General features: G+C 38.3%; 1 protein-coding gene across 4 annotated transcripts in view; it reads right to left on the bottom strand.

The window, feature by feature from the left end:
- The window catches only part of ITGA8 (integrin subunit alpha 8), a 167,951-nt gene that overhangs the window by 7,129 nt on the left and 144,464 nt on the right, over positions 1-16,358 (bottom strand). For all 4 annotated transcript variants that reach the window (XR_013993892.1, XR_013993893.1, XM_081057808.1 and 1 more), the window contains 2 exons: positions 13,312-13,425; positions 6,182-6,283 (listed from right to left, as the gene is read on the bottom strand). Coding sequence is in view for 2 of the 4 variants with exons in the window: in XM_081057808.1 (XP_080913934.1) it covers positions 6,182-6,283; positions 13,312-13,425 (216 nt within the window). In the remaining 2 variants the exon portion in view is untranslated. The remainder of the gene's footprint in view (positions 1-6,181; positions 6,284-13,311; positions 13,426-16,358) is intronic.

The raw sequence follows: 16,358 nt of genomic DNA, 5'->3' as shown, positions 1-16,358 counted from the left end.
TCTGTTCGTCTCTTTCCCTTACTGAATTCTACCTGATAACATACACGAAACCAGTGTACAGTCCTAACATTTTAGGATGCTTGGATCAAAAGCACAAATTGGTATTTTAAAATGACCCTAATGTTACTCGAAGCAGACTGACACAGAATTTCAGGATTTTGGAAGTGAAAGGCATGGTAATGATCACGAACTCAGGCTGGTTACAATGCCCAAGGAGAGAGAAAATCTGGAGCTATGTAAAATTCTGAGGTTTCTTTTGTTTTTTTCCCCCCTAGTCTCTAAGTCCACTCAAGACACAACACAGTGTCAGTCTATATTTTGTGCATGTGTTCGAGATTGTCAAAATTAACTCATAGGTAATTTACAGTAATACAGGCAATGATGCTTCTCGATTTTCCCTCTCCTGATTCACCTAATTAATATCTTAAGACACCTCCTGCTGTTTCATATTAAACATAGGAAACAGTCCTGTAAGTAAAAGATAGCTAACGGAGTTGAAATAAAAGTCATAGACTGTTCAGATTGTTAGTTTAATAAAAAGAAATGGAATGGAATGAGAGAATTGCCACTGAGTACTCTGCTGGGTTCCTTTGCCATCTGGCTCATGCAGGTTTTGATGTGTTATCTTTAAAACTGGTCTATCTGTAGAAAGGAGCAGGGAGGTCACTGACAAAGAGCTAATACTATTTGAAAGTTCTTTTTTCCTTTTTCTTTTTTTGTAGCAGTGATAGAAAGGTAGAAATAAAACATTACATTGAACAGGATACGCTTACTTGGGTCTCTTGAAGCAGAAAACAGCTTTCTAGGTATCATTAGGAAATCGACTGGCTTTTTTTTTTTGCATTTGCTTCCAAAGACTGACCGCAGCATCTTAGGACAGTCTGGGAAGAGATGATCACTGGTGTCCTTTTCAGTTCCAAACTTCTGAAGTTCTCATCACCACAACTGTTGTCAGTCTGCTTCCAGGCTGCTCTCTGTTCATTTAAAAAATATCACTTCATACCCTTTCCCTACATACTGCAAACGTTAGAATTGCGCATGTCGTATATATTTCCTGTATGTCATCACATGTAATTAACTAAGAGGACAGGACATAAAGAGTTTTAGAAGTGCCAAACTCAGAGTGCCTTTGCTTGCCATGCCGGCTGCCTTCAGGACGCCATGTGGCACTGAGCCTGCCCAGTCTTCTCCATCTAAATGGGTGCAGTTTCAGAGACCTTCCTTGGTCCCAGCTGTTTTCCCAAACGCATCCAGTTTTTTCACTGCATTGTCAAGAAGTCACTACATGAAGGACAGTGGAAATAAAGAAAACCAACAAGAGTGCCCCAGATAATTTTCCTCATATTTCCAACTCAGGGGCAAGCTGACAGCTGCTTGAAAGATGTGGATGAAGAGTCAGATGGAAGGTATCACTGGAAGAGTCAGATATGTCTTGGGAAGAGAGGGCTTTCTGAGAACACACTGATTCAGGAATCATGTGACAGTCACGTCTGTAAACAGCAATAGGGCATTTCATCTGCAGGTGGAAACAGGTCAAGCAGAGCTTCTCCTGACACTCAACGCTCTGTATAAATAAACTAGATACGTGAACTGCAAGGCAAGCTTAAAAGGACAAGGCTTAATTGATCACTTCTATAGGACCCAAATTTGTTTAATTGGTATTGGTGCTGTGGAAATTACAAAAGGGCTTTGGGAATGCTTGGCCAAGACATACAATGTTGGAAAATAACTAAAAATTCGTTACTCCTCAAATATTTATGTTTTTTCTTGCCGCTCATTTGGACAAGCCTGCAAGAAGCTTACATTACCCATTGGACAAATGAGAAAAATGGGTCTTAATTTTTAGTTTCTAATGCCTAACCACTGATTTATAGTAAAAATTTTTCATTCATTTCAAATAAGATTTATTAAACAGCCCATGTTCTCTGAAGCGCTGTAAGTATCCTCATCACCTCTAAGCTGGAAGCTTCTATGACCCTGCTATAGATCTGGGCTGTCCAATAGAAATATAATGCAAGCCACATGTGTAATTTAAAATTTTCTAGTAGCCATATTAAAAGAAAAGGAAAAAGAAAGATGGGGTATTAATTTTAATGATATATTTTATTCAACCCTAAATGTCAAAGCTATCATTTCAACATGTAATTAATATAAAAATATTCTTGACATTTTACAACTTTTTTGTTTGTTTTATTTTTAACTCAGTCTTCAAAATCCAGTGTATATTTTACACTTGCAGTATGTAACAATTGCTAAAATTTCAAGGTTACAGTAAAATGTAGTCTTACCAAAACAATAAAGCTGCGTTTAATAGAAAAAAAATATTTCACACGTGGCTAGTAGCTACATGCTGGACTACCCAGCTCTAGAACATTCTGTATAATCTCACACAATGGAGTGATTAACTGAATTACCCAAGTCCCTCTTTATAAGATTCTTTAACCAAGAAGATGGTTCCAACGCAGAAGATGGGATGTATTTAGGACTGAAGGTTTGTCTCATGAACATGGGCTTGTGATTATAAATTGCAACTGTTTTAAGAAAGATGGCTAATGTTGAGTGACTGAAGCACTTAAAATTTAGGGAGAAAAATTCAACTGCATGCCAACTAATCAACAAACCATTTACATTCATTCTTATGTATCAAGAACCTATAGCTATTTAAGGAAATAGTATAAAGTTTTAACAATTCACTTATTCTAATTACCTGCAATTTGAGGAAGTGGGATCCATAAATGGTAAGTAGTTTAGATTTTCTTAAAGTGATGCTGAGAAGGGAACATTTAATCTTATCATCATCATGTCGTAAATCTTGTTGTTCTTTATTATGGTTGAAAGACCATAATAAATCTTTAATATGCCTACATTTTTTCCTTGACATTTATGATATGTTTTTGTATATTTTGACAAAATACCAAGGTAGAAGGAAAAAGCTCCCTTGAATTTGCAACTGTAATTAATGTTGACGTCTGTATTTATATATCACGAAATCTTGTATAAACATATTTCAGTGGGGTCACAGGGATGTTTTAAATAAATGTACCATGACACACCTACCTACAGTGCCATTTAGAACAAAATAATAACATAAGGTAGACCAGCTGAAAGAACATTTAACAACGTTTAAGCAGCCCTTATTAGATAAGTAGTGCCTGTCATAAGTTGGAACTCCAAATAATTGTTTAATACAAGAATTCCATTTTAAGCTGCTAGAGTTTTGTTGACAAGTCTGAAAATCAAATAGGGTCACAGTTTATGGATGAGTTTTTAAATAAGAATTTTCATGACATATTTTATAATAGCCACCTTTGGAGTTAATACCAGACAATAATACTTTCTTCTAGATGTAAGTTATGGAATTCAGCTTCAGTCGCATGGCACACAAATGTCAAAGTTCATTGGTAAGCAAACAATAGTAATAACAAAAACAATGTATTTTTTTCTGCTACGCTGTAGGGATTCAGCATTCAGTCATATCCCTCTGCCTCTGCTTCATGCAACCTTTCCCTCATCTCCAAACATGACAAGTGTCACATCACATAAGGAGTTCATTTTTTACCAACACAGACATGAGGCAAGAAACAGATGGGGATTGCTATTTTTTCAATGTATAAAGCTTTAGAGGCTTCAAGAAATGCTTGAATTATGACCATGTTGAAAGGGAACATAAATGAACTAATCATCCCACACAAGGACCTAGGAAAACAAGCAAATATTCTTTAGCCTTATAACAGAAGAATGAGCTTAGAGATTCCCCAGTGCTAGAGTATGGATTGGAGCTCTGATAATTTTCAAACTACTGATTCTAATGAATTCTATCAAAGTAAAGGAATTTTCTTCCTCGGGCTGTTTTCAAGATAAGAATGGCAAGACTTTTGAGAACTCACTGTAAACAATGCCTGCCAGCTCCAAGCACAGTTCTGTCCAACTAAGCCACAGAAAGACCATTTCTCTGTAGTGCAAAGCTAACTCCGTACACAAGATCTTCTCCAGTCAGGTATCAGGAGACCTGAAAGCACCTCTATTCCTGAATTCTTTTTCCAATTTCAGCAAGACCTCACTTAATGTCATGGATGGGTTCTGCGACTTGAAGCAAAATGAAGTATAATGAAACCAACGTTACCATGGGCTAACTGACATCAATAAGACTTAGGTTCTTATGGCCTCTCATCAATGTCATAATGAAATGACGCTGAACAAAGCAACGTTATTCGAGGACCTGGTGGTACCTTTACATACGTGGTGTGGTAAGGCATCTCCATCAGATAACAAGACTGTTTTTCAAAAATGCAGTAAAAAGGGTGATGGGGGTGGGGGAAGCATGTATCTGATATTTTGTGGATTTTCTGAGATGAGTTGAGAACAGCAGGCTGTCACCTGTGGCCAACAGTATGGAAAGATGCAATACAGTTGATAGAATCAACTGGAACATATGTTTCTGTTAATGAACATGTGCTCAGAGACAACAAAAGGGCCAAGATTTATCTCCCTTAGAGCTACAAGCCTTTGAACCTCTCTGGATGAACATTCTATATTAAAAACCCAAAGCCTCTACTTTCTAGGTTGAACATAAATCCAAACTATAGCAGACGTCTCATGAGAGAAAGAGAGGTGAGCTAAATGGAGAAAGATGTGGTAGAGCTTGCTTTCAAATGCCACCAAAGTTTACTGAAATAGTCTGACTGTGCACATCTGTTGACATTTCCGATTTGGGCTTACTTGACTTAGGCAGAGAAGGTCAGACATTTTGGGGAGGGTTACTATTATTGAGACTTGAGACTTACCCTGTTCCAGGCGCAATGCTAAGACTTTATATACACAATTGCATGAAATATCTCAACAATTCTTTCAAGTGAACACGGCCAACAGCCTGAGCAAAGTAAAATGATTTCTGGAAGCTTTCCTAAATAGAGTGAGGTGAAGCCAGGATAAAGCCAGAGAATCTCTTCTGAAACTGTGGATTTCCTCTCTGCTGCCTGCCTGTGCTAGAGGTTCTCAGCCCTAGTTGCACTTCAGAATTGTCACCTGTAGATCTTTTAAAGCAGTGGCAAAGCCCTGCCTCATATCTACTCAATCCTGATGTTTGGAGTGAAGACTTAGCATGTATGTATTTTTAAAGTTGCACGAGTGATGACTCTTGCATACTTAGGGTTGAGAAATCGCTAATCAACGGATAAGTTTCAACTACTTAAAGTAGGTTAGGCTAGAAAGATTAAATATTACAACTACATTTGAAGACCTGGGCTGATAAGAAATTATGGTAGTATCAATGGATGTACCATCCAAAGCAGTGCTTCTCAGATTTTACTGTGAGCATGGTGTCCTGAAGCTTTGGATAAAATGCAGGACTGGAGTGAGGCCTGAATTTCTAACAATCTCCTAGGTGGTGTTGACGCAGCTGGTCTATAAATTTCACCTTGAGTCACAAGGACTTGGGGACCAGAGTGCACATGGGTATTGTGAATATCTATGGAATGACCAAGCGATGAAGGTTGAAATCTTAATATTGTTTCCCAGAGCCCTGGTTGTGATCACTTTCGCTGTAAAGGCAGAGTTTTGGTGACTGAAACTGCTCAGCCCCTCTCACTCATTCTCCTCTCCTTTCTGCATGGCCTTATCTGGGTGCTGAGGATATTAGCAGTTGTGCTGTGACAGAGATTTGGGTGTCAGTAACACTTAATAGCTTCAATTTTAGAAAAATAACATTTCATTCAAATGAAGCTCATACTATGCATTTTCTGCTCAGGTAAAAATTATGGTTCTTTACATAGAAAGGAAAGATTACTGTCTAATGTCATGCAGCTGCTCCCTGGCAACTGGCTTTCGGGAAGAGAGAATTCCCTCCCACTCATTCACATTAAAATTAAACAATTGGTATGATTTCATCATAATGATCACTGCTACCTGGACTTCTTTGAAACAAAATGGCTGGATTAAAAAATGATATTAGTCCTGCTCTGTGATTCTTTTTGAGGGGTAAACAATTACATTGAAAGTTTAAAAATTTGATCAAATGATACTAAGGAATTTGCAGACTGAAGTAAGAAAATAGTGATCTGAAGAGGGAAACTTTTCTCAAGTCAATGTAATAAGCACTTAAACCCAGCCCAACCTGAACAGTGCTTAAAAAAAAAATATTTCAAGGAAATTATTTGTATCTTTTTATTTTTAAGATACTCACTGCTATGCTTCCTTCTGGGAGTTTTTCTGGCTGATCTTTATAAGGCATCTTCTTAACTTCAAAGGACACCAAGGATGCAAGAGAATAGGGATCATTTTTTCTCTGAAATTAAAAATACTCATTTAAATATATTCCACATAAAGCCTTTAAAAGTTATACTGGTAGCCACCCAGTTGTTTTCAATGTTTTCCATTTCCAAAGCAAACTTTCCTCCGTCTTATTTTTTGTCTTTTACTTTTCCCCCAACTAGCCATCTGTTTGGAAATGGAAAACATTGTCCATCCATCTATCCATCATCCATCCAGAACATCCATCTGTCGTCATCCATCATCCAGCCATCATCCATCCATCATCTATCCAGACATCCATCCAACTGTCCACCCATCATCCATCCGTCATTCATTCATCATCCATCCAGACGTCCGTCCAACCAACCATTCATCCTCTTCCTACTTCTAAGGAGAATTTGTCTTATTAACAAATACCTTGGTACAATAAAATTAAAATAAAAAACAGACAGAGTCCTAAACGGGAGTAAGCAGAAGAATTAATCTAGTTGCTGTTAGTGAAGAACAAAGGGGAGACAAAGTGGGTCACAAAATTCTTGTTATTTTATAGAGGGAAATATTTTAGGGAAGAGACTGGTACTAAATGATACAGAAATCGATCACATTTCATCTTATATAGAAGACCCAGAGCAGGGTGTCTCAGTCTTAGTGCTGTTTAGGTTTTGGGTTAGATGGGCTACTAACCTGTGCAATGTAGGATGTTTGGCGGCCTTCCTAGCCTGTACCTGCCAGATGCCACAGGCACCCCTCCCCGAGTTGTAACAACCAAAAATGTCTCTAATTATTGCCAATGTCCCCTTGGAGAGCAGAATCCCCCTATTTAGAACCCCAGGCCTAGAGCCACACAATGTTTTTGACAGAACTTTGTAGCAAGAGTTCTTTTTATTGGTTCTCATATTAACTGTTGATTAAAGTCAAAGGAAAATATTTAAGAGTAAGTCAAGAAAAGCCATTTCAAGAATGGTTTTTCTGTGGTTTTCCTCCGTTTATTTGAGACAATGATTAGATCTATCCAGTGGTGGGCTGAAGCTGGCTCATAATCGCTCTTGAGAGATCGTTAAAGTTTCAGGAATTCTGAGTACCAGTTGTTAAATAGAGCCATTACTAAAATTTAAATTACATAGATGTAAACTTTAGTAAATTATTTTTTAAAAGGCAATAAAAACTCAAAAGTCAGTCTTTACTAATTATTTTATTGCATTTTACTATTATCTATGCTCTTGATATTGCCGTGTTTCCCCCAAAATAAGATCTAACTGGAAAATAAGCCCTAGCATGATTTTTCAGGATGACATCCCCTGAACATAAGCCCTAATGCGTCTTTTAGAGCAAACCTTAATATAAGACCCAGTCTTACTTTCGAGGAAACACGGTATTTATGTCTATTGTATCTGTAAAAGAAATACTACATGATGGTGAGCTGCAGGAATCTCTTCCCAACTCCATGTTCAGTGACATCATGTTGGCAGCTTGAAATTGGCCATGGGGGGGGGATATTTGCACCATGGGAGTCAGCAAATGCTGTATATCGGAGCTTTTCTCCTCCCAGAGAGCAGTTTATTAAACATTTACCAGCACTTCACCATCTATAATGCAATGCTGGGTTTCTTGAGACCAGTTCAACAGGTTGGATTGTAATAATTTTGTTAAAATTCTGTTTTTACAAAGTTTACTTTTTTCCCCTGTGGCCGATTTTTTTCTCCCTTCAATGAACCCCATTTCCTCTACATGATAAGGGCAGGCCAGAGAATGCAAAACTTTTATATACTTAAAGGCACTATATCTTTGGCTTTTTCTTTCTTTCTAACCCTACATTCCAGGATAAGCAACTCTATTCATTTGAAAGAATTCTTTTGGTTGTTATTCTTCTGATGTTCTTTTGTTTCCTGGCATTTCCATTTTTACTAAAAGCTGGATTTTTGTTGTTGTTGTTTGTGTGAGAAGTGTTTTTTAAAATGTAGAAATCTTTGTTCATAAAATCTTGTGTGTACTTGGTGATTTAAATCTACTCTCCTTACCACACTGGCTGGAAGACACAGAAGAAACATGATTTTCTGGTCATGAGGTTCTGTGCCTGAGGATTGTAATTACACACTCAATATGTGTCCATGCTCTCAAACTTCCAATGAACATGTGTTCTTTAGTCTCCAAGTTCAATTTAAAAAAGTGACAGAAAACAATTTTCTTGCTCTAGAAGTCATGTCTTTGGGAAACAAATCATGGGAGAACTCCATCTCTGTGTGGATACTAGATGGAAAGTTTTTGCCCTATGTGATTCTGCATTTATGAGTATGAAAATTTCTTAATGAAGAAGAGATGAGATTTGAACTGTAGACGTGGAGAACCATGTTTCTCTGAGGAGACTTTTTTTTACCTTCTTCCTTTATCCACCCTGCTCTTGGCCACCATTTGACAGCTCCTCACACCTTCCACTCATCACCCATCTTTATGGTCATTTCCGGGGGTTTGCAAACCACCGTGTTTTGCTGAGCTTCAGAAACACCCAGGATCATGCTCAGAGATTCTGCTTCCATACTCTGGGATGCGACAATATTTGTCTTACATTGTTTGGCATTTTCACATTGTTGTTTAACTTTTTCTCTGTTACTTTTCTCCCCAACAAGACTGTACCAAAATGGAAGGCACACACCGTGGACAGTCAGGTTTATACATTCCACAGCACCTAGGATAGCATGCACAGCAGGGCGTCAGCAGTCCTGCTGGACTGACCACACGAATGGGCAGTGAGTGACCGCCATCAGATGATTCGGTTCTCCGAAGATCCTCCCACTCCACATAACACCCATCCTATAGCACCTGATAAAAGGTTTAGTTCTTTCAGTTATTAAATTGGACACCCTCTCCCACTGGTTACATTAGGAAGTTCAGGATGTTGCAGGGGAAGGTAATGTTATTAAATGACAGCTGCAGTCATACTAAGGGGCTACTGCCATGCTCTCACCTCTGCTGTGTATGTCAGCCATGCACAGTCTGGGGCCTGAACAAATCAGGGGGTAGGCAAATGGCCTGTAAACAATACAACGCACAGATTGATTTGTTCTTTATTTTAAAGTATTTTCCCAAACCGAGGGGCCTTCTACCCTTTTCAGGAAGAAAATGAATTTTTTTCTCTTCATTTTTCTAAGATGTTCTGGAACTCCAAGGAATAAAAAAATGTGAGCTATTAGGCTATGATTGGCTGGGTCGGCATCAAAGATAAACTAATCCTGTGGCTGTAGGTCAAAGGCATGGCACAGGTAAGTATTTAATTCATGAGAAACAATTATGAGCAGGGTCATATTATTGATTCCATGTTTCAAGTTGAATGCTTTCAGCCATGCTCTTTACATAACAACTATATTATTCTTCTGTTAAAAAAATCTCCTCTTCCATGGAGCAATCTCCTCATGGAATAGGAATCACTGCCATATTGTCGGCAATTTAGGATTGAAAAAGCAGCTGCAGTTAATATCCCTCGACAATATCTTGGACCTTCAACCAATCCCAACTAGTTATTAACCCTCAGAAAATGCCCTAGTCTTCTGTCATTGGCGCTTCATTGAAACTGTGGTTTGCAGCCCACGGGCTGCCTCTACTATGCACTTTTGCACAATGATGAGCATGGTCCTCATAAAGGTTACAGAGTTGGTAACACATGAAGTGGAGAGGGATGCTTTTGAATTGATTAAATACTTAGTGTGGCTGGTAACCATACGAGCTCTCCCACTCCCACCTTCCTGCCAAGTCCTTCTCAAGAATGATTTTGAAACACATATCCATTTTATGTAGTCCATGTTTCAAGACTCAACATTTCACAGAAACATTTAACTGGGGAGATGACCAAACCTAAACAATTGCAGGTAAAACTTCAAGCTGAAGGGAGGCTGCTGTTTCAAGCAACAATCACAGACTAGGGGAGCATCTAAGATGAACCTAAATAAAATCTTTTCCTCACCAATTTGCATATTCACTGTGTGGACAGAAACAAACACAGCGCAGCAAATCATGTCACACAAGAATTGTAAACTTTCTATCTGGGGTTAGGAGGGCAGTAAATGTTTACCTCCTTCTGGGTTGCATGATGAAACAATCAAAAACCTCCCAGACAGAAGAGAGAGAGAGAGAGAGAGAGAGAGAGAGAGAGAGAGAGAGAGAGAGAGAGAGAGGCTTTGCTCTGGTAGGACTTCAGAATGCCCCTGCAGGTTGTTCTGGTCTGACTCTACTTGTGCTAAGTATTTGTTGTTTGGAAAGGCCCTCCATTGCTATTGATTTCTTCCAGACTCACTAGGTCTTTTTTAACAGGAAAATGAAGATGCACTTTTCACTCTCTAGACTTCCTACTGGAATAGAACGTCGTGGATAGAACGATGCATGCTGTCTAAAATCATTGTTTTCTCTCTCTCTCTCGACAGTAGTGTTGCAATGACTGTACTCATGTTTCATTGAAAAGTTGTTCTCCCTTGTTTCAGTGGGATTTGATCCCCAAAGTGATAGAACGAATGTACGCGTCTGGTTATCATTTAGACTGTGCGGGCTTGGGTGTGCAGTCAGACTCTTCTCCCCAACTCTTAAACAGGAAGTGACAGCTGAGTGACCATGAACAAACTGATTGAATGCAAGTGGGACCTGAAGCAGTGCCTGGTGCGATAGCTGACGCTCCAGAAATATTTGTTGAGTGAATGAATAAATAATGGTTTAACTTTTAAAAAAATGTAAATTGTGTACTGCACTTCTCCTTTGGTCAGTCGTTAAAATGGGGGTAATTTTGCCCCCAGGGCACATCAGCGATGTCTGAAGACATGTTTTGGGTTGTCACAACTGGGTTGAGAGTTGCTACTGGCATCTAGTAGGTAGAGGCCAGGGATACTGCTGAACATCCTATATTGTACAGGACAGTCCCACAACAAAGAATTATCCAATCCCAAATATTGATAATGCTAAAGTTGAAAAAACCCTGCCTTAAGTTAAAAAAGAAAGCTACACAACCTTTTTTTTTTTTTTTTAATTTTCCTCCTGCTTATTTTAGAAACAAAATTAGAGTTTTGAGACTACAGGGGTATTTTGAATTAGAAAATATGAAAATCTAGAGCTGTAAAATTCTATATTTATTAGCTGGACTCAAAAGGATTTTATAATTTGATTATTTATGGCACAATGAACTAAATATTTTTTAGGAGCTAAAATATGGGCAAGAATGCACAGACTTGGTAGGAGTTTCATTTAGTTTCCCCCCTCTGCCCCCCAAATCCTTTCTAAACAAGAAGGTCACAAAAGAATAGTATCATTTAAATAAATAAGAAAAACTCATCTGCTTAGTATAAAAGAGATTTAAAACTTTTCAAATGCACATAATCAATGGAGATTTCCATGGCAGTGTGGGAAACCACACTATAGCCAAGCCAAAGCTTCAAGGAATCTACATATCACACGTCCCTGGAACTTTACTGAGATGCCATCCTGGCTGGAGCCCAGGCTGTGGGGTCACTAGGTAAGATGGACTTTCTAGGCCAATCTCTCTTTTCCCTTCTAAACTGATTTCTATTTTTACTTTTCTTGGCATATGGCTTGAGTTGTGTTCTTGTACTCACCATCATTTCCATTAACTAATATTTACTGAGGAACTACTATGTTACTATGTGCCAGGCACTTGGGTATATTGTAGTGAGCTAAATAGACTTATTTGAATGTAAGTTGCTACCTGAAGGTCTTAGGGAGGCAGGTTATTTAAATTGTCTTCACCTAAAATACGGGAGATATATATATATAATATTCCATATACATGATATGGAATATTATTCATCCACAAAGAGAAGGAAATCCATTCTTTTGTGACAACATGGATGGACCTTGAAGGCATTATGTTAAGTAAAATAAGTCAGACAGAGAAAGACAAATACTGTATGATCTCACTTGTATGTGGAATCTAAAACCAAACTGAGAGAGAGTAGAATGGGGTTGGCCAGGGGCTCAGAGATAGGAGAAATGGGAGATATTGGTTAAGGGTACAAACTTCTAGCTATACAATGAGTAAATTCTGGGGGTCTAATGTACAGCATAGTGATTATAGTTAACAATACTGTATTATATACCTGAAAGTTGTTAAAAGATCTTTAAAGTTATTGCCACACCCACACAAAAAAGATAACATGTGAGAGGACAGAAGTGTTAGCTGCCCTTATTGTTGTAATCATGTTGCAGTATATGTATGTATCAAATCATCATGTCATATACCTTAAACTTAGATATATTATATGTCAATAATATTTCAGTCATGCTGAAAAAGTATTTGTCTTCATCTGATGGGAAAGATGACCAGCTGATTTTGGCTCAAATCCGCCACAGAAATTTCTTTTAAAAATTAAAGAAAAGTTAAGCAAAATTTCTAATTTAAAATATTTTTTCAGTTTTATATCCCACATATGAATGAAATCATATGGTTCTCGATTTTTTCTGTCTGACTTTTTTCACTTAGCATGATAATCTCGAGATCCAACTATGTTGTCGCAAATGGCACTATTTCATCTTTCCTTGTGGCTGAGTAATGTTCCATTGTGTATATATACCACATCCTATTCATCCAATCATCTATTGAAGAACACTTCAGTTGTGTCAATGTCTTGACTACCATATGATTTCACTCATATGTGGGATATAAAGTGAAAGCAACAAATGAACATGACAAACATATATGCAAAAACTCATAGACACAGATAATAGTTTAGCACTTACCAGAGGGTAGAAGGCAAGGGGGGTGACAGAAGAGAGAAAAGGGGGCCAAATATATGGTGATGGACTTTGGGTGGTGAACTCACAATGCAATACATAGATGATGTATAGAATTGTACACTTGAAACCTATATAATTTTACTAACTAATGTCACCCCAATAAGTTTAATAAAAAATATTTTTAAAAACAAAAAAAGTAAATCTGAAAAAATTTTAAAATAAAAACTGGAAAATTTTAAAAACATTAAAAATTGTTAGAAAGAGAAGCTTCCTACTGAGCTTTTGAGAAAAGTTTCCCTGTGAGTGGCATGTATGTACTTCTGTGTTTTTTATTACCTGGAGAAATGTCTTGGCCCATAACCGTGATCTGACTTTCAGGACTGCACTTTCTCCTCCTTCTAGTCGTCCCACTGCACAGGAGATATGTAAACACTCGATATTTGTACAATTCTGCAAAAAACAACAACCGTGGTGGCAAATCAGTGTTTTTAGATTGTGGTTCAGAATCAACATTTAAGTCAATTTATTTATATCTTATGTCCTCAGAAGCCATCACCTAATCCATAAATTAATAATTTAAATGAAGAACAAGTACATTAAAACAACCAAGAAAAAAACAGTTTGGTAGCAATGAGGCATCAACTTCAATGGTAATGTAGAGATAAAATGGAACATAAATACAACACAAAATGTAAGCTCTTTTTTAAGGACTTAAAACAAGCTTCCTGCAGCAGCGATTGAATTCTTATTGCATTTTCTCAGAAGTCAGGAAGACATTTTTTGTAGACATTCACAACAGCTGACCCTGGACTAAACAAAGTTCTGGAAGGCTTTCAAGGGAGGTCCCTGAGTGTATATTATCTCAATGATCCAAAGTTATTAACCCACTGACAAGCATCTCTTCCATAACATTCTTCTCTTCATCTAAAGTACTTCCTGGTTACAAAGCAGGATCTTCCGAGAGTTCCATCCATGAAGTTGTTTTTAAACTAGTTTCTAGGATTACCCAACTTATAACAGGTAACCTTTAATATATGAAATGCATGTTCCTGGAAAGTATTCATTATAATGACATTCTACCTATCAAATCGTATTTTCTGATTGAATCCCAGTATGGAAATAAAGGGAAACTTCCCATCCATTTTCCATGTGCTCATGCATAGGATGGTACTTCTCGAATTGCACTCCCTCACTGATATGAATTTATTGTGTGGACTACTGTTTATTTTTCATGTCTCAAGCACTGGGCACTGACCTATAGATGCTCAATAAAAACCAGCTTCTTGGATTTATGTGAAGTAGTTTACTGAGACAGTTCAGTTTAGTGAAATTGATAAACCACAGAGATAAACCTGAGGAATAGGGGGCCACGAGAACTTTTTTTGAGAACCTCAGAACTGTCTAAAAACCAAACGATCAGTAATGTGTGTCTGATAAATGGCAGTACATTTAGATTTTTTTCATGATGTTTCCAAACACAGGTGGCCGGGCTGCTCTTGTTCTACTGGAGTTGGGCACTGAGGTGCTTAGGGTCTTGTGCCTCCAGCAGGAGCAGGAATTCTCAAAGTTCTGCAGTTCACGCCACCCGTGAGGATGCCCATATTTACCTATGTTCCATATTTGACATGCTGTGTATGGCCAATCCCACCCTCTGGAAGTGAAAGAGGCTGGGAGTCAGAGGAGGTAATTCTTGTAAATTCCCTGAAGATGGTGGGTACTGGCATTACTGAGATTGAGAATTCTAGCTAGGTCTGTTGAGAGATTTTGGAGAAGGTGATGCTTAGAACAAATCTTGAAGGGTGAGACAGAGTTATCAGGATGTACAGGATGATGAGGACGTGGTTCTCTCGTACAAGATAAGTGCATGTTCAGGAAAAAGGAGAAAAGGACATTTGGGGGTGGGGTGGGCAGATGGCAATGAGATAGGGGAGAGAGAAAGTGTAGGTGGTAAAGAATCTTCCTATTTGTGCTAAGCACTTTAGATTTTATTCAGGAGGCACCGGGGAGCCCATGAAGCATTTTAAGCAAGGGATATGATCATGTTTGTATTTCAGGGATCAGGTGGTACGTGAGGAAAGTATGGAAAGAGGAGAGTAGGAAGCAAGGAGGATGGTAAGTGCTTGTTGCAAGAGTCCAAGTGAGAAATGATGAGGCCCTGAACTGAGGCAGTGGAAATGGGAAAAGGAAGATGCATTTTATAGAAGTTTCGGAAGTAGAACAGATACATGGTGATTAATGGGAGGTTGGGATGAAGGACAGGGAGGGGAAGAGGGAGCTGTCTTGGCTTGGGGAACTGGGTGGATGGGTAGTGGCATTACTGAGATTGCGAATTCTAGCGAAGAAGCACATGGAGACAGAGTTTTGGACATGTGGACTGGAGTGTCTATCAGACAGCCAGATGAACATATACAGCGAGCCCTCCAAGTCTCCAGTGCAGTAAGGGAGGCACCTAGGAATGCAAGAAATTTCCTGGAAAGAGCAAAGTCAATGGGAGAAAAGAGGAGGGGCTGAGGATGGAATCCTGAGCTCTGGGGGCAATTAAGGATGGGCGGGAGAGAAGTCCATGAAATAGTGAAAGTGGGAACTCAAAAGGTAGGAAGAGAACTAGGAGAGAATGTTCTGGGAGAAGCCAAGGGAGCTGATGGTTTCAGGAAGTGGTCAAGAGTACCAAGTGCTGAAGAGGGTTAAGAAAGATAAGGTTTCTATAAACTGAGTTAGAAAAATGAGAAGGAAGCTGGGAGAGGAGATGGGGGTGATTAACTGCAAAAGCAGCAGGAGCCCAAGATGAGAAAGGCAAGGACATTCTTCCGCAGGGAGAAATTACATTTCAGTGTTACAGATACAGATTTTTCCTATGCAAATTGGAAATTATGATCCCAGCACAGGATGTTGGCATTTTGCACTTTCAAATTCCGAATCAGAAATGTGATCCAGTAAGTTGTTTGTAACTAAACAAAAACAGTGGGAGGTCTTATTTAGCTTTTGATTTTAGAATAAACTTTGCATAATCACTTTCTATCCAGAATTATTTTGACTTGAGGACATGGGGAGGCATATGATTTGCAATTTTTCAACCAATAAGAGAGAAAGGGAATAAAACACGAGTTAACAAAATCAGACATGGAAATCAAGGATTGCCTTGCTCTCATCTGCAAGTAATAAGTTTCTATGATATTCAGAGGTTAGAAATCATCTTTCATTAAAAATCTTTAATGTGAACAAAATAGAAGGAAAAAATCTTATCCTATAACAGATCACATAGTTTACAAAATAATTTTGGTTATTGATCTCCACTATCTTTTGTATTCATGAGACACGCTGAAGTGGAAATTGAAAAAACATAGTTGAATCTTGATTTTCCAAATTGTTGGTCCCCATAGGTT

This window comes from Rhinolophus hipposideros (genome assembly GCF_964194185.1).
Source record: "Rhinolophus hipposideros genome assembly, chromosome: 1".
NCBI lineage: Eukaryota > Metazoa > Chordata > Mammalia > Chiroptera > Rhinolophidae > Rhinolophus > Rhinolophus hipposideros.
Note: the sequence above shows the minus strand (reverse complement) of the source record. Positions and strands in the feature narration are given on the sequence as shown.